General features: G+C 49.1%; 4 protein-coding genes across 4 annotated transcripts; 3 read left to right on the top strand and 1 right to left on the bottom strand.

Annotated features, from left to right (window-relative positions):
* Window positions 1-89: 89 nt before the first annotated feature.
* FPOAC1_006777 (uncharacterized protein) lies at window positions 90-2,796 on the top strand (the record flags this gene model as incomplete). The annotated part of the gene is made up of 4 exons (XM_044851252.1): window positions 90-130; window positions 646-1,009; window positions 1,057-1,745; window positions 1,800-2,796. 4 exons carry the CDS (start codon window positions 90-92, stop codon window positions 2,794-2,796), a joined length of 2,091 nt encoding a protein of 696 aa, XP_044709964.1.
* Window positions 2,797-4,141: 1,345 nt separating this feature from the next.
* FPOAC1_006778 (uncharacterized protein) lies at window positions 4,142-12,704 on the top strand (the record flags this gene model as incomplete). Its single annotated transcript, XM_044851253.1, has 3 exons — window positions 4,142-10,724; window positions 11,368-11,735; window positions 11,787-12,704. 3 exons carry the CDS (start codon window positions 4,142-4,144, stop codon window positions 12,702-12,704), a joined length of 7,869 nt encoding a protein of 2,622 aa, XP_044709965.1.
* A 370-nt stretch (window positions 12,705-13,074) lies between these two features.
* FPOAC1_006779 (uncharacterized protein) lies at window positions 13,075-14,709 on the bottom strand (the record flags this gene model as incomplete). The annotated part of the gene is made up of 2 exons (XM_044851254.1): window positions 13,075-14,355; window positions 14,428-14,709. The coding sequence occupies 2 exons, from the start codon at window positions 14,707-14,709 to the stop codon at window positions 13,075-13,077; spliced, it is 1,563 nt and encodes a 520-aa protein (XP_044709966.1).
* A 1,079-nt stretch (window positions 14,710-15,788) lies between these two features.
* FPOAC1_006780 (uncharacterized protein) lies at window positions 15,789-17,651 on the top strand (the record flags this gene model as incomplete). Its single annotated transcript, XM_044851255.1, has 2 exons — window positions 15,789-15,863; window positions 15,918-17,651. The coding sequence occupies 2 exons, from the start codon at window positions 15,789-15,791 to the stop codon at window positions 17,649-17,651; spliced, it is 1,809 nt and encodes a 602-aa protein (XP_044709967.1).
* Between the last annotated feature and the right edge of the window lie 228 nt (window positions 17,652-17,879).

The raw sequence follows: 17,879 nt of genomic DNA on the forward strand, positions 1-17,879 counted from the left end.
ATCTGGTTTGAAGTATGGGGGAGTCGATACTACTATAAATGCCACAAGTCTGGACTAGGAAAACATTCACTTTCACACTAATGCATCGAATGGAACTTTTTGACCGGGGAATCGACGGCGAATTGCTTAAGTCCGTGTCTCAGCAATGGTTGATAATCCGATCTTGCGGCTAGTAGAGTCCTTGAGAAGGGGGTATGGGTGATCCAGGCCAGTTTGGGTGATACCTTGGGGTTGGTAATCCTTCGACCTCCTCGTCATTCATCTGCATGATGGCTAATTCTAAACTCCTGAACCAATAGTATTAGCCAAATCAAACTAATTGGAGCCGTAAGCAAAAGCAATGCAAAGGATTCAGTTGTTAGTTGTTATAGTGATCCCGAAACGAGACGTCGGAGTCGGGTTCTCGGATAGTCCGTGGAGTTTCCGTGGGACAAGCGCAATCTCCATGCGTTTTAACGCAGCTCTTTATTCATTCATCGCGACAAGGACAACAAATCCCCAGACCATTTGTGCCACAATCCTTTGTAAGGCCTAGATCACACCAGACATGGGCCGTCAGCCTCGCCAACGACCTGTGTCGTGCCACTTCTGTCGTGTACGAAAGTTGCGTTGTAGTCGCGATTTTCCGTGCTCTAATTGCACAAGCCGCGGAGTTCAGTGTCAGTCTCAAGACCCACCCCGGCTTACACCAACAGCTACAGCTCCGGTCTCACGGCCGATAGCTAAACGCGGAGATCCCCCGCCTACGGAGCGGGAAGCGGAGATCCTTAGCCGGCTGGAGAAGCTGGAGGCTCTCCTCGCACAACGGACCAACCAGGCTGCCAGCAACCCACCCACAGCATCTACAGCATCTACAGCATCCTCGAGTGCATGTGGCAGTGATGATGTGCCAAGAACGAGGACGCAGACGCGCCCATCAGAGCCGCCGCATGCTTTACCTGCCAATGTTCAGAATCTGACGGCTGACGCTCTTTGGCTCGAGAGGACATGTCTTGGCCCCAAACCATCGGTGAGTTGTATAATCATATCCTGAGAAAGTTTACTCACATACTTTAGGACTCTGTACTCGTAGACCAAATTCTTTTCCGCGTCTGCCCTATCCGCTCAATCGCTCAACCATCATCATATCTGTTCCAAAACTCAAGCGTTCCTTCAGGTCTTCTCTCACTTGAACCGACAAGATGCATCTGGCTTCCCCAACGGCACGAGACCAAAATGCTGATTCATAAGTATACCTCAGTCGTTACGTACATGCATCATGTCGTTCACAACCCCAGCGTATATAAACTAGTAGATGAGGTTTACAATACTCTAGAGAGTGGCGAAGAACCCCAATTATGCCAGGTTTTCCTCATGCTTGCGCTCTGTACCAATGTCACATATGGTTGGACAGCAACAGACAACGATATGACGCCTCTGTTCTCGGATTTTTCAGAGGCGAACAACCAATCGTTTGGGTGGCTCAAGGCAGCCTTTGATGTATTTGATACGTCCCAACGGAGGGCTGAAGTGGGCATGGAGATGGCACAGGGACTCATTATTTTAAGTTTTGTCTTACTCAACGTGGAAGGCATTTCATCGCGGGCTCGAAACTGTCTATTCCATGCTATCACGATATGCCGTGAGCTTGGCATCCATCGTATCGACCATCCCCATCAGCAGCCTTCAACGCCAATCACCCAATACAGCAATCTAAAAGCCGAGATAGCTCGACGAGTATGGTGGCATCTCGTCATTACAGATACGTAAGTTCTCTGTGTTGTCATTTTAACTACTTTGTCCCACTAATGAGACTCTAGAATGATGGCGCGATTCCCCGGCCCCCACGAGGGCACTACCATAATTCATCCTCGGCATATGAATGTCAGAAAACCTCTCAACGCCAACGACGAAGATCTGGTGGAGGGGAAAGAACTAGTCGGGAGACCATTGACTGAGCCAACAAGCATGTCCTATTTCTTGTATAGGATGCAGATCGGTGAGGTGATTCGGGATTTCACAGAGCGAGCGCCTCTCTCTTCTCCGAACCAACCCGGTGATTCTTACGATATGGTGCTGCAGATTGACGCTGCTATAGAGCGGTTCATATACGAGCTTCCCTCTTTCTTGAGGTTGAGCGCTACAGAAGTGCAGCAATTGCCCCTTGATGATGTTCAGCGACAACCGAGCATAGTTGTTCAACGCCACGTTATGAAGACCTTCATGTACGGGCAGAGATGCAAGCTTCACCTTCCATACTTGGCTCGGGGGGCTGTAGAGCCGGCCTATGCTCAATCGCGAAGAGCTTGTCTTGATTCCGCAAGAATGGTCATACAAGCAGAAGCGCAAATGGAGGAGGAAGACACAACGTTCAAAGCGACGAGGCTTCGGCTATGCTTGGCCTTACACAGCGTCTTCATCTCCAGTATAGTCCTACTCTTGGACTTTTGCCTTGGTGTCAATGCCGAAGAGAAAGAGCAGAGACGACAGGACATGATTGAAGCATGGAACATTCTGGAGGCGGCAAAAGAGCATTCCAAGCCTACGGCACGTATCCAGGACCTTTTGAGGCAGGTCATGAAGAAACACAAGGTGCCTTTGTCAATGTTTAAAGCAAAGGAACGGCATCCCTCCAGGCCAGTGGGTAGAAATCTTCCACCTACGCCTAATTCGTCAACGGCAATGATGTCAACAGAAACAACGCCCAGCGACGTAGGAGTTTCTTCTCAGGAGTTGAATGATATGGGATTGAATATGGATTTGGACTCAATGGATTGGGAAAGTCTCCTCTGGGGCTTGGAGGCTCCTATGTTTTGAATAATATATGCATAGCAAATTTTAGGTAGGCGTTATAGACATGCATTGTAGAGTAACGGGGAACATGATGGTGGGTGTCCTTTCTTATAGATGACTTACCCTCATGGTATCAGAAAATTGGCCGCTGAAAGTATAACAGACGAAATCAGTGGGTTACTTTAGGCTCCTTAGACTATAGCTCCTAGACTACTTATATCTATACCCTAAGACTTAGGAGGTTGTTTTTTCTGCTACCTATTACCTTACCTACTTTATGTGTCGAAGTTGTTGCCAGTCTTTTTGTCCATGGAAATTGCTAAGCCCGTATGGCTTGTAGTCCACGAAACTTGATGCATTCTTTCAAATTGGTAGCACCCTCAATGCGACGTAGGATACTCAAGTAGAAACGATCAAGCACTTACTGTCAGTTGAAACTGGAAGGAATTGCCTGTCTACAGGATTTCAAGAAGCAGTAAGATTGCAAAGCACAACAAACAGCTGATGCTCAAACTGATTAGATTTGAATTGATGAATCGTTTCCTATGTTTTTTGTGTATTTTCTAATATTCATACGCCTCGCTGCCCAAATATTATATCGTCAAATAGGCAATTATTTCGTTGTTGATTTCCCATCATTAACATGTTCCGTCTTTTTCTCAGCACTGGAAATATGTTAGAATAAAGTCAAAGTAATGATGATATGTTATACCTTTTTGAAGGATCGATTTTCTTTTGTGCGTCAGGTGCAAATATTGGCTGAAAGGTGTAAATTCCTAATGAAGGTGATGAGTATAATGATTTTGATGCTGTGAGAGAGAATAACTTCTAACCTCCGACGACACCGCAGAAAACGGTCAAAGCCAATGGCAAGGCTCTTTCAAAGACATGCATTTTAACGAATTCCTCGTAAAAGGGATCGTGGAGCTAGAGTTGATGAGATTTCCCTTCCAAGTGAGACTTATACGTAGAAGTAAAGGGTAGGTTCGGTTGCAGCCCGCTGGTTGTTTTTGAGATGATCCATCCATTCCATTCCATTAGTAGACCCACATCAAAATTAGCGGGTTTACGGCATCTTCAAGCTCTAAGCTCTGAAGGTTCAGGGTTTCCCCACTAAGCCATTTGTACTCAACGCGCTATAAGCTTTGCCTAACGCGTCTTGCCGTTTCCTCGACCGCGTTCCCTGCCACGCCCAGCCAGAAATCAATTAACAACCTAGCAACGACCCTGTCGAAGCGCGATCATGACTTTTACAGCCATGTCATTTCCAACCTGAAACCTTCACTATTTTGTTCATATTGTACCCAAAGCGAAGCCAAACCTACGACCCGAGATCATGCATACAACAAGATAATGCCATATATAGATCATGACCAACTGGAAGGAGTTGGGAGAAGTCCCTGATTCTGAGGAAGAAGATGGTTTCGAGAGCCAGGAACTGCCGTCTTTGCCAGCCATCACGCCAACAAATGATATTGATACCGAGAAAATCGACAGCCAAAAAGAGGCGGCTGACAACAATGAAGAAGAACAGCAGCAATATAAAGATATATGGGATGTCCCCGACTCGTCACAAGAGCTTGCACAACCTGCCCTCGCAACGATAACACCAACCCGAAATGACGAAGCAACGACAATGCCACAAGAGACAAATGTCACAATGCATGATGTGTGGGACGTCCCATCATCTTCGCCTCTCTCCTCCATAAATTCTCTTGATGAACTACCCGAAATCGACCACTTACATCCTCGACAACCAACTGCACTCTCTGGCCATTTGGATCAAACTCAGCCTGAACATCGAGCCAGTGATGGGATATTGACCGACTATGTTGAGAGGTCGTCACCTCCACCAGAGTTCACAAATAACCGCGATGCCGTACATCTTTCCTCAGTGCTTGTTACTGGAGATGATGGCTCAGCACCTGTGCAAAGCCAGAACTTGGGTGTCGATGAACATCAGACTGCTCAACAAGCAGCCATCAGATATGAGAGATCCTTTCGACCCCGTAAACCGATCCAGGAACGTCCATACGCCATAGAGATGTCGCACTACTCTAATATGTTCAGAAATCATGGTGTCAGGCCCATCAAAGTCGTCACAGAAGAAGAGAAGAGACGCAGGCAGCAGGCTGAGGAGGCTTCGCAAGATAAGGACTTCGAAGATGATAGCCAGGGATCGCATCTACCAGATGTATCCGATGAGAGCCAGGCTAGAGGCCTGGAAGACTTGGATGGCATGGACACACTCGATGTTCCGTCACCCTCTCCACCCAAGACTTCACCGAGGCTCGACCGTGCAGGACCAAGTAGCCAGGCAAGCTCAACAGGAGACACTGAGAACACAAGTGTAGCTGGTGACGACCTTCCTGCATTGAAAGACTTGTTAAAACGACCAACAACGACTGCGACGAAACAAGCAGCTAAAAGAAAATCTTCCCCATCTCGATCTTCTGCACGGAAACGCAAGAGATATGACGTTGTCGATAGCGACCCGCTGGAGCCCGCTTGGGCATTGAGATTGGGAACTGTAACCACGGATTCGCCTGCCGCACAACGAAGCTCAAGAATGAACGGAGATGGTTCCTTGCCCAGTGCAGAGGGCTCCCATCAAGGAGTAGCACGTCCATATCCAGCACCTACTGGACAAGCTCAACCACTCTCCAGGTTGACGCAACGCCCAACTGCAATGAGCCTAAGCGACTCTGAAGACGAACTTGCTGGGCCAACGACGGCTTTGCGACCCAATGACCAAGATACTGCGGCTCGATCAGATTCCGAATCTGATTCTGAGAGTGGATCTGAGATAGTAAACACAGTTGGGCGTCGGATCAGAGGAGTACTTCCTGCGTCGTGGCTGCGCTTGGATCAGCAAGCTGGCCACAAGAAAACTTCAAAAGACATTCACAAAAAACCTGCTGCGTTTTCACCCGAGCAAGAAATAAGGCGGGGCGTCGCACAAAGACGCATTGCTGCACCAGATGCTCCCACGACCCTGGAAACATTTTTTGAGGAATCTGATGACGACTCTGCGCCTGCACTTGTCCCGAGGCAGGAAACAACTGACGAAACCTTTCATAACCAGACTCGTCTTGTCATCCGAGATGAGTCGCCAGTATTCATCTCTGAGGATGTTTCTGACGATGAAGGCTCTGTGATGGAGGACAACGACATTGATCATATGGTTTCTGGAAGGAAGCGTCAACTAAAGCTCTCAGAGTCTTTCCGAGGCACGGCAAAACGAACCAAGAGCTCCAGTATCCAACGGACGCCTTCATCTTCCAAGGGACCTCTTCAGCCCAGAATTACGAGCATGCTTTCTGGATCTCGTGGAAACTCTGCATCATCATCTGTTAAGAAGAGCCGCCAGTCAACAGCGAAACGAAAACCTAGCGGAAGAAAACGGCCGTCAAAAAGTGCCCGGAAACCGTATGCCCCTCCTCGTCTCAGTATTCTTGATGTTGTTGAATCGGATGCGCCCCGCTTCTTGAAGATTGCAGCTCGTTCTGCCACTCGACGCCAGGACATGGGCAGAAGCAGCTCTAGTAGAAAGTTCATCAAGCTTGCCACTAGAGATGATCATATCGACGCTGTATCTATCTTGGACAAATGGAGATCCGGGTCGATTCCCCAACGCCAGTCTGTCACCACCGCGCTTAAAGCTAAAAGATCTAGAACGAAGCCCAGGGGGCCTGAGCAACCGCCGCTACGTGAAACTTCCGGGAATGGGTCGTCTGCCCCACGACAGACAGATATGCACCGTGGCGTACCACGTCGATTAGTCAAACAAGTTAGCCAGGCCGGGTCCATACGGTATCAGGCGGACAACGGTGCTGCAGAACCTCCAACAATACAGAAGCCTCGCTCGAATGCATTGGTTCGATCAGGATCAGGAGTTGCGCGACCAGCTCAGCTGGAGATGGACGAGACGGATAGAACCTCGCGCTCCTCGTTCAATGCAACCAAGAGAAGACTGGATCGCCTGTTTCGAAAACAGCGTGGTGATCTTTCTGCTTCAAGTATCATGACCTTCGACAACACCCCTGATACATATTACCCAGCGAGTCCGCCTCCAGAAGAGAACCCGGTTCCCCTCCGGGTTGTTGAGGAACCCTCTGTGAACCACAACAAGTCACGATTCCGGAAGAACACCAGGCCCCAACGCATCGACGTTGAGGCACCACAGTTCAGTCGTGCTAATGATCCGATCCCCACAATCTCGATCGAAATTGCTGAGCATATCCAACCTGTCGAGGCAAACGGAGGGAAGATGCAGGGTCTGGGACCATATGGCACTCACTACACCCATCATTTTGAGATGTTTCCTCTGGATTCCCATGTCTATTTTCACGAGTCAACCCTGATCGGCAGTGGCGCCCTTGAATCAGCTTCACGTGCTATTACCTTCCAACATTTGCTTGAAGCTCGACCACGAATATCATTCAACTTTGGCGACCAAATACTCAGGTGGGGTCCATGGGATGCCCAAGTATCATCTGAGCTGGGGGTTCTCCTTGATTCTATTGCAGATCAGCTGGAACGCATTCCAGCAGATGGTGAAGTTCCGGACTCCAAATTCGCTACGAGTGCTGCCGGGTTCATCATGAAATTCGTGCTGGATTCTCTGAGTTTCGCAGACCAGACACAGGCCAAGACATTTGCATGCAGGGCGCTCGAGGTACTCCAAGGATTCAACAGCCGCACAGGGGCTCTTTTGCGGCGACAGGACGATACCACAAAGCCCCGCTACTCCCTTGTTGCAGGCGTCTATGATCATCTGCTTCTAGTTACACTTTCCGTCCATAGACTTTGCCAGGGCGAAGCGTCCTTGATGAACGAGCAATTTCAAATAGAGGAGCTGCTCAAGGGGTTGTCCAAGACTGCCATGACCTCACTTATGATGACAGGTATCGATCATATCACAAAAACATATGACGACCTCAAAAACCCTCGCATGAGAGAGCGTGGTCTGAGGAACGATATGCCCGTCATTCATTCGTGGGTGACCAACATGAAAATTCTAGAACATGCCAACATCCCTCGAGCATCATTCTGGGATATTCTGTACGCAGTCATAGCCACACCTGAAGCGTCAACAAGTATCGATGCAAGTGTTCATGAACGCTTGTGGAGAAACATGTTTACACTCTTGCCGCTTACTGAATTCAACGACAAGGGGATAATCATTGCGGGCAGGAGGCATGATGACACAGTTGTTAATGGGTGGGCACTGCCACAGAAGCTACTCAAGAAGGTTTTCCAGCTTTACCAGGAAAACCCACGACAACCACCAAGCTTCAGTAACTACTGCCGTGCACTGGTCGGCCGCTGTCACTATCTTGTACAGCAATGGGGGTGGCGCAAGTGTGTAGCGGTAGTCGGTGTTATTTTCGATTTCTTTGGTTCTCAGAATCTTGCCCACTTCCGCAACGAAGAAGTATACGCTTCCCCGAAATTTCTGGATGAACTTGCTGGCAACCCGTCATTGTCTGTTGACAAAGCCGACAACTGCTTTCACATTTTCCTCAAGCTTGTCGCCTTGAGCATCAAGAAGTTCAGTGACACCAAAGACATCCGGAACTTGATTGCTCGCACTATGCCAAACCACAACCGCCAGCTTCTCAAAGAGCAGATGATCCAAGAACGCGACTTAGCTGCTTTACGAAACCACCATGACCTTCTTTGCACTTTGTTTTGGGCGGCACCAGCAGAGCTTCGCCCAGGTGCTCATCTGATTGAGAGACTCGTTGCACCAGCAAGCTCTCATAAAGAGGCATGCTTAATCAATTTGAGAGCTTGGAGCCAGCTGGCTAGGTTTGTTGTCTCAACCGGAGAAGCTACGACCGCGTTCAAACCATTTAGTCAATGGCGCAACAACTTCTTCCAATCCATGATGGATCAGTTTGATTCGGTCCAAAGCGACATGCAGCAGCAAGTGCTGGCGATGTCCAAAGATGGCAGCAACACGGTTGACCCAGGCTTGATAGATGCTATGGTGGCAATGAACAGACGAGCTGTGATGGACGTGCTATATATGTCTGTGACGATGTCGTTGGATGTCATGAAGCACGCGCCCAATCTGGAAGCTGCTACGTTTGCTTTGAACACGCAGCAGTTACAGCAGGTGTTCCACCGGTTTACTTCATACCCTCCAGAATTCGATTGGCCTATCCTCCGAGCGTCTTTATCAACGCTGGACGTCTTTCTCTCCCATGTTGACGCATTCAAAGACGACGAGGGAAGCCAGGAAAGCGAGAGTCAAATTCTGGACTCTGCTCAGGCGGACGATGCCCTCCTGGTCATTGATCACGATCTTTCAAAGGTCTACTTCTCGATGGCGAGATGCCTCATCTCTTCGGAAGGAGAGAAGAAGGACCATTCAACAGTCGCTGACATGTCTCATTGCACCGAGCAGGTCATCATGTTAACCGCTCGACTTGCAATCAGGTTTATTAACGGCGGCTTACTACGACTCGCCGACATGTTTAAACATGGCAAATATGGTCTTTTTGAAGATGTTCCAGCCAAGCTCAACCTCGATCAACGGAGACATTTAACCCTGTTCTTGACAACACTCATCAAACGCAATTTTGATGAATTCCATGAGGCTGGGTTCTCCCTCTCTGAAGCTTGGGCTTTGTCGATTGTCAAACCACGACCACATCTGTCGTATGAGAACCAGTTCGCAGAGCAGTTGTGGAAGCATCAGAAAGAGTTCGTCCCCGAAGCAGTCATGGGGCTTTCTATCAACCCAGACTACAACTCAAATCGCGATTTGTTTGAGTTTGCCATATCGTGGATGCGAAAGTCAGTACGAGATGCTGGACCGGCACTCAAAAAACTCATCATACCTGAGCATTCAAAGACATTGAGGTTGGTGATGGAGCAGATGCAGTCTGATTTGCACACCATGTGTCAGGATGCTTCTGAGCACCCCGGCTACGTGGCTTTCGTTCGGGATATCATCACGCTCATCCGAACACATGGTTCTGATATATGCAAAATCGACGAATACTTTTATCGGATCAGCAAAGAATACTCGCCATCCATCCAAGATCCTCATTTACAGGTGGCTGCCATGAGATCTTATGGAATTAAGTTAAGCGAAGGCGACAACGGGGTTGTCCATCAGGTCTTTTATTTTCTTTGCAACAATTTCAAGCTATCGTTAAAAGAGAACAAACTTCGCGACGAAACCCAGTTGTTGCACAAAGGAATGGACAATCAGGGCATCCAGTCGTTCATCCTCAGTAAGATGTTGCCAGCTATCGTGCGTGCAGCTGGAGTTGAGAGCTACGCATTTGCGATGATTGAGGTTTATGCAGAAGCTCTACGGCTATTTATGGCTGATGGTGTGACTCATCGAGAGTGGACAGAAATTGATTTACAGCATTTGCTCGTTCTGCTCCACGCCGTCGTCAACGTTCTGGAGCGATTGGGCCAGACTGATGGACCCCTCCAGGCGGTGCATGTCCACCTGATCACGCAAGTCATACATCTGTCAAACATCCTCTGGCCGTCACTCTATGGCTCATCTCTATCCGGAGTATCTCATGGTAGTTGGTCAGATGTTGTACAGATTCTGAGGTCCATCCGGACCGGACTTGATAGAGCTGAACAGTACGTTGCCGATATGGTTGATATTGGCGACAATTCTCTTAGAGCCGAAATTCTGCTCTCGGGTTTCCGAACATCAGGGGCAGAGACTCCCCAGATCGAAAGTCATGTTAGAACTTTTATGAATAATATTATCGACGACATACGCAAACTTTGGGTCACTTCCGGGCTTAATATCACAATTCAGGCACCTCGAAGAGGACCTGGGTTCACACAGACACAGTCCAGCCAAGGAACGCCTGCACCGGTGTGGGACCAAGAGTTGCTTGTGGACAAGCTATATCATGAGTTGAGGACATGGAATGAATGGTGGATTAAGGCATTCGACAAAAGATGTACGTCCATGAAGATGCATATACCTGTTTTGTTTTGATCATGGCAACGGCGTTGGACTAAACAAGAGTTTCTGCATCATGTTTGCATAGCATTGTACATGGCGTTTGGGAGGAAACAGAACCTTAAAGAGTCGATTGGGGTTATATACTTATACTCCAAACTTGAGAATTAAATGCATACATACCTTCTCATGTATACTACATCCGACTTTCAAACAATTTCGCATTAAATGTGTATAACGATTCGCACATAAATAGAGGCTGTCTGTCTGTTGCTATGAGCTACTCGGCCGACAATTTCCCGAGTGACGTACCTTGGACCGTGCAACGCGCCAAACGCGTCTCCTGAGTACTCTGTAGCTCGAAATAGTTTATGAACTTCAACTTTAAACAATTTAACTTTAAACAATTTCAACCACAGCAGCAGCGCTTGAGCACAGAAGATTGAGATGGCGCCTCTTTTTGGACTTCCAGACGAAGTCATTTTGACACCCTTGATCCAATCCTATCCCTGTAGGGAGCATCAGATTCGAACCCTAGCAACGCTATTGCATGTACGTTTCCTAATTGTCAATGTATATCACATAAAAGAGCCATTGTTGACCTTTGTTACAGCCTGATGCAGCTCCTTGTCGAAATCTAGTAGTCCACGGTGCGACAGCCACAGGAAAGTCCGCCATCGTTTCCCAACTCGTCTCCGACCTAGTCACGAATATCAACAATGATGCCTCTTCGGGTGGGCTGCAGGCCGCAGTGGTCAATTCGGTACAATGTATTACAGGGCGACATCTATTCGAGAGTATAGTTGGACAAGTGGCCGAAGCGCTACAGTGGGAAGAAGTCCCCAAACGATGCGAAACGTTGGCGCAGTTGACGGTCGAGCTGGAAAAGATGATCAAGTATCCTAAAAGGGACCCTCGATGGCGTTTCGTGCTGGTGCTGGATGCGATTGATCGTCAGAGAGATGCACCTCCTACATTGCTACCAGCTCTAGCAAGACTGTCAGAAATTGTAAGTTGATGGCACTTAACAATTCGGCGCAAAGCTAACCTATGTATTTAGATTCCCTCCCTCACATGCGTCTTCATTGTCACATCCCCACCGGCCGGCTTCCTACGATCGCCCTCCTCAGCTCATCTTCTGTTCCCGCCGTACGAGAAGAAAGAGTTTGTCCGCATCCTTTCCCTTGCGCCACCAAAACCTGTTGCTACTTGCACCCAACAAGAAACTGATGATCTCTGGACACGCTTCTGTGCCGCTGTATACGACTCCCTTACGAAATCCGCCTCCCGAACACTACCTTCATTCAAACATAGCTGCCACGCACTCTGGCCGCGCTTCACAGCCCCTATCTTAGCTGGAACGCATTTACCAAAAGAATTCTCGAAACTCCTCATCGCAGGCAGAGTACATTTTCAAGACGAGTCTTTGCTCAATCCGAGCATTGTCTCTGTTCGACCCAAGAACAAGCCCGTCGAGACTGAATCGACAAAACCTACAGCCTCCGCGACCGATCTCACAAATCTCCTTCCTACGACCGCTCGTCTTATTCTTTTATCAGCTTACCTCGCCTCCCATAACGCTACTCGTCATGATCTGACGCTCTTCTCAACATATAACCACGGACGTAAACGTCGCCGGGGAGGTGGCGTTGCCCGAGGACCTACCCGTTCAAAACACCGAAAGATTGCTCGCAAGCTGCTCGGTGCACATGCTTTTGTTCTTGAACGCATGATGGCCATCTTCGCTGCCGTGCGATCTGAGTGGGCAGACGGCACTAATGTTGGTGCAGCAGGACTTGATGCGGATGTTGCTATGGCTATATCGACTCTTGCTAGCTTGCGATTGCTCACGCGGGTGGGAGGCGCTGGTGATGTGATGGATAGAGGAGGCAAGTGGAGGATTAACGTTGCATGGGAAGTGATACGTGGAATAGGAAGAAGCATAGGAGTGGAGGTTGAAGAATGGCTGATAGATTAATAATACCCCAAGCATGATAGAATGCCGCGGCGCCTAAACAATGCGCAAACTTTGAACTATTCATTAATACATTGTCCAGGGTGCTTGTCATCAACTCGTTTACCCAAGAAATCCAATAATATCATTCCATGTCGCACATAATGGTACATCATGCCCAGCACCTCCAGAGATGCTCACAACTGCCGTTGTATCTTTCGTATCACTAAAACGCCAGCCCATGGTAGGTCATACAGGAATCCAAACGTTCCATCCAGTTTGAATTATAAACAACACCGTTGCTTGAGAAACTCTATCATTCTTTTTTCTTTGTGAAATTTCGAAACACCAACTCTATTCGAGAAAGAAACAAATCAATACGCACTAGCGGTAATCATCTTGCGACACCAGCGACTCGATCACCAGGTTGCCAAGTATCTTCCTGCTTGGTACCAGGAGGAAGCCAGCCGTTGCCAGTGCCTGGAGTCCGGCTTCGGGCACCACCATCGTCACTCTTTTTGGAATCCTCAGCTGCTGTTGGGCGACCAAAGTAACCCTCACGGTAAGGGTAAGGGTTGAGTTCGGTGCTTTGAGGAGACTCCGTGATGGGTGTAGGTCGCAATCCGCCGTTGGTGGTAGGGAGTAATGAAGATCTCTTGACCTGCATTGATTGGGCTTTTTGATCGGCCTTGTTGCTCGATTTGGTTCGATCGTACAAATAGAGACCCAAGAAGGTGAGGGCTATGCCTACTCCCTGAAGTGGTGTTGTAGGACTTCTGAACCACACCAGAGCTAGGACAATGACGAACACGCGCTTGATGAGACTGGCAACCGAGTACGTAACAGGCGAAACCATAGAGAGGAGGATAAAGGCGAGGATGTTCTGGCCGAAATGAAAGACACCGTTGAAAATGAACTCGAGTGTGAGTCGTCCATGATCCATTGAATTCGGTTGCTCATTCAGATCGATTGAGCCCTCATGATAGACGTTCAGGAGGAGAGCGAACCCCTCAGACCATAGCCAAATAGGTAAAGTGAGAAGAAAGGCCATGCCGGAAGAGTAACAGAGCAGGTTGAGTTTGTCTAGCTTTTTGGATACTGAGTAAGGTGACTCAGCTTCGGCTTTGGCAGCCTCGTTGAAGAGCTTTTTGGAGAAGATGTTTTGGGTAACAAAAATGACAGTTGCTAGGAGAGCCTGGATAACCCCAATAAGCTCTCCACCGTATGTCGTCTTACCAGAACAAGCCAACATGACACCAAATGTCAGAGGAATCAGAGACAGGTAAGTGGTCTTCGGGTATCGGATGTCGTACACGAATCTGTAAGCGAGGACGGTAAAGAGGGGTGAGAGACCCTTGATGGTGTGGACAAGTGATACGGGAATCTTGGAGGTGGCTGTTGAACTGAGGAGGTGACCTCCAATCTGAAACGCAGCGAGGGGAAGAGTGGTTCTGATAACATCGCGGGTCGGCTTTCGAATTGGGTATTTAAGAGCTGTAACCTTTGTGCGCAAGACGGGGAAAATGGTCGCCAGCCATGCCATGAACATACACAACGAGGAGACAAAGGCGAATTGAACCAACGTCAAGGTGGCAGGTTTGTCAAAAGCTATTAAAATGGACTTGGACGAGGTGTTTGTGAGCGCAGACGAGGCGTACCACATAAGGCACAGAATCTGTGTAGCGCAGCATCAGGTCAGCACTTGTACTCGGTACTCTTTACTTGGGACTCGGTAGATTGAGCGTACAACGAGCTTTGGGGAGACGGGAGCACGCAGAGCATCCGCGATCTCTTGGGCATTCTGGCTGACACTGCCATTGCGACCTCTTATTGTGCGAATGGCATCAGTGAGACTCTTTTGCCGATTGTGCCCTCGGGATGCAGCTGACCAGTTATCTTGCTTCGAGACTGGTAGCCATCGATCGGAAGGACGAGGGGGGCCGCCGTTTGCCCAGCTAGGAGTGTTTGAAGGGCTGTCTGAGGGCGACTCGCCCAAGGGCGTGTCGACGAAGTCGGGGAACTTTTCCATCACAAGGTAGTGATAGGCAGGGAGAGTAGCGAGTATCGACGTTTAACGGCGCAACGGCCAGATAAGGTTGTATGATCGGTTCGAATAACGAGTGAGAGAAGACGAGACAATCGCCGAGGATAATATTGTTCAATGACGTCGAAGAGAGCGTATGGTCATAGCATAGCTGATGAAGGGTTGAGTTGTAATGTGCTATCTCTCAAGTATAGTTAGTGTCCCTCTGTAGGCCAAGACGCCAGATCGAAGGAGCTATAGAATGATGATGCCAGGGTCCGGGGAAGCGATGAAAGCGAATATATGTTGGAACCGAAAGCGGCGGAGACGATACCAGGTGATCAAACTATGATGCGACTCTGCAGAAGACCGAGTTCAGCTTGATCAGAAGAGAAAATGAAGCTGACCAGGAAAAAAGATGGTGCCAAGTTACAATAAAGTTACTGTAGCTGCTGGTGGATGGCGCTCACGTCAAAGAGGGAATGGTGCAAGTGGGATGAGCAAGGTACCGCCTATAATTAAATCAAGGGGCGCCAATAGGACGACGAGACAATTGGATGCCAGATACATTAGATTGCACACGGGGGTTTACAGGGGGTCTTCCCTTGGAACCTTCTGTATGTAATAAGTCCGTAACTGACATTACGTGGCTTACAGCGATCACTTGGTCGAGGGCGTCATCCGTGGTTAGTCCGACAGCCGCGTGCGATAAGCTGATAACGCCTACTAAACGCCATCAGCCGCGCTGCCGCGTCCAATTTTTGCTTGGACATGTTACGATAAGCTTTTGTAGACTTTTGAGGCAGCGTAGCCCGAGCAAGACTCCACTCGTGACGGCCAAACCAATCTCTCAGTTAGCGCATCCAAACGTGCATTTGCTTCAGCTCACGTAACAAAACTCTTTTTATACACGTCCTTTTAAGCTCAATCTGTCTACTGGGCATGAGCAGGGACCCCAAACAGTACATACTTGCGCTCGCCGGTTTTTACGCTGTCTTCCAGCTCACAACACAACTCTCCAATCCTGCAGCAAACAAAAGACACTACCTCGTCGCGACGCCACCGTCGCCAGCTTCGGATTCGCCATGGCGGCCCCAAAGATGACCAAGAACCAGATGCGAAGGGCTAAGAAGAAGGAGCAAAAGAAGACCCAAGCAGAGGTATGTCCAAGTTATCCCTTTTCAATGGCGACTCCACGTACTGACGCGCCGCAGACTTCCACAGTCAAGGCCGAGGAACCTACTATCAAATCCGAAGAAAACGATGCCGCGCCCGAATCTACGACGACAGACCTCGAAGTGAAGAAGGAGTCCAACGCCGAAGATGCCGCTCCTGCGGTCCCCGCGCTCGATGAAGATGTTTTGGAAGAGGATCCTGCATATGCCATGTACAAGGATATCTTCAACAAATTCGGCGCGTCGATGGAAGAGGACGAGATTGCCAAGGAGGCCAACGCTGGAAATACAGGAACAGTATTTTACGCCGACGATGACGATATCCCTGACGAGGACGAAGACAGCCAACCCAAGCTATCGAAAAAGAAGAAGAAGCAGCTCACCAAGCTTTCCATCGCAGAGCTCAAGGCTGTCGTCAAGATTCCTGAAGTGGTGGAATGGCAAGACGTATCATCGTCAGATCCTCGATTGCTTGTGCAGATCAAGGCTCAGCGCAACGTTGTGCCAGTTCCGACACATTGGTCTCTGAAGCGAGAGTACCTATCTTCGAAGAGAGGTATCGAGAAGCCGCCATTCCGTCTCCCACAGTTTATCGCGGAAACCGGTATCACGGAGATGCGCGATGCGGTCCTCGACAAGCAAGCAGAACAGTCATTGAAGCAGAAGCAGCGCGAGCGTGTTGCCCCCAAAATGGGCAAGTTAGATATCGACTACCAAAAACTTTACGATGCTTTCTTCCGTTTCCAAACTAAGCCCGAGCTTACCCGGTTTGGTGAAGTTTACTACGAAGGAAAGGAGTCTGAGGTTGACTATCAACATTTCCGACCAGGCGATCTCACCGAGGCCACTAAGGAAGCCCTCGGAATGCCCCCTGGTGCACCGCCACCATGGCTCATCAACCAACAACGATTCGGACCTCCCCCATCTTACCCTACTCTCAAGATTCCCGGTCTAAATGCGCCACCACCCGCTGGAGGCTCATGGGGTTTCCACCCCGGTGGTTGGGGTAAGCCTCCTGTTGACGAGTTCAACAGACCTTTGTTTGGTGGTGATGTCTTTGGTCTCTCAGCGTCAGGTGCGTCAGGTCAAGGGGTAGCGCAAATCTTGACAGGAGCTGGTGAACCCGTCGAGAAGAACTTGTGGGGTGAGTTGCAGCCTCGTGAAGAGGAGTCAGAAGAAGAGGAGGAGGAAGAGTCAGACGACGAGGAAGAAGAGGAAGAGGAAGACGTCCCCGGTGAAACGGAAACGCCTAGCGGCCTTGAAACCCCTGGTGGTTACGCCAGTACTGTGCAGGCCGACTATGGACAAGGCGTCGAGTCATCTATCGCTGGTGAGATGGATCTACGAAAGGAGCGTCGTGGCTACGAGACGGAAGAGTCAAGCGCGCCTCGATCCGCTTACACCATCTTGCCAGAGCGTCAAGTGCGTGCCGAAGGTTTCTTTGGCAGTGACAGGGTATATGATCTTAAGCAGGCTCAAGCAGCTCAACAAGCTGGTGTGCCAGTGCTTGGTGCTGAGGACGATACGCGCAAGCGCAAGAAGCCCGGTGACATTGACGTCGCCCTCGATCTTGACTCCTTACAGAGCAACGACGGCATCAGCAAGGATGACTTGCGGCGCAAATTTGACGAGGGCAGAAAGGAAGAGGGCGTCGGTGCCAAGTGGGCATATGATGATGACTTGAGCGAAATGATTGCCCAGGAGAGCCGAAAGAGACAAAAGACAGAGGCGGAACTTAATGCGAAGAAAAGGGAAGGCAAGAGCAGATTTTAATTAGCTGGCAGTCCATGGTTGCCAGAAGTGTACCATTGATGGGGATTGGGTTTGTGACTAGGCGTTTTTTATATTACCTTGATTACCTGCGAGCCATTTGATGGTTCAAACAGGACGAATACCATGCTCCTTGAGATTTGAAAAGTGCGTCTATAGTATGGTTCTAGAATGAATATCAAACGTTTGGCTTCAAAGGGAGATCTGATATATTATTCATCGAAACTCTAA

Source organism: Fusarium poae, chromosome 2 (genome assembly GCF_019609905.1).
Source record: "Fusarium poae strain DAOMC 252244 chromosome 2, whole genome shotgun sequence".
In the NCBI taxonomy this organism is placed as follows: domain Eukaryota; kingdom Fungi; phylum Ascomycota; class Sordariomycetes; order Hypocreales; family Nectriaceae; genus Fusarium; species Fusarium poae.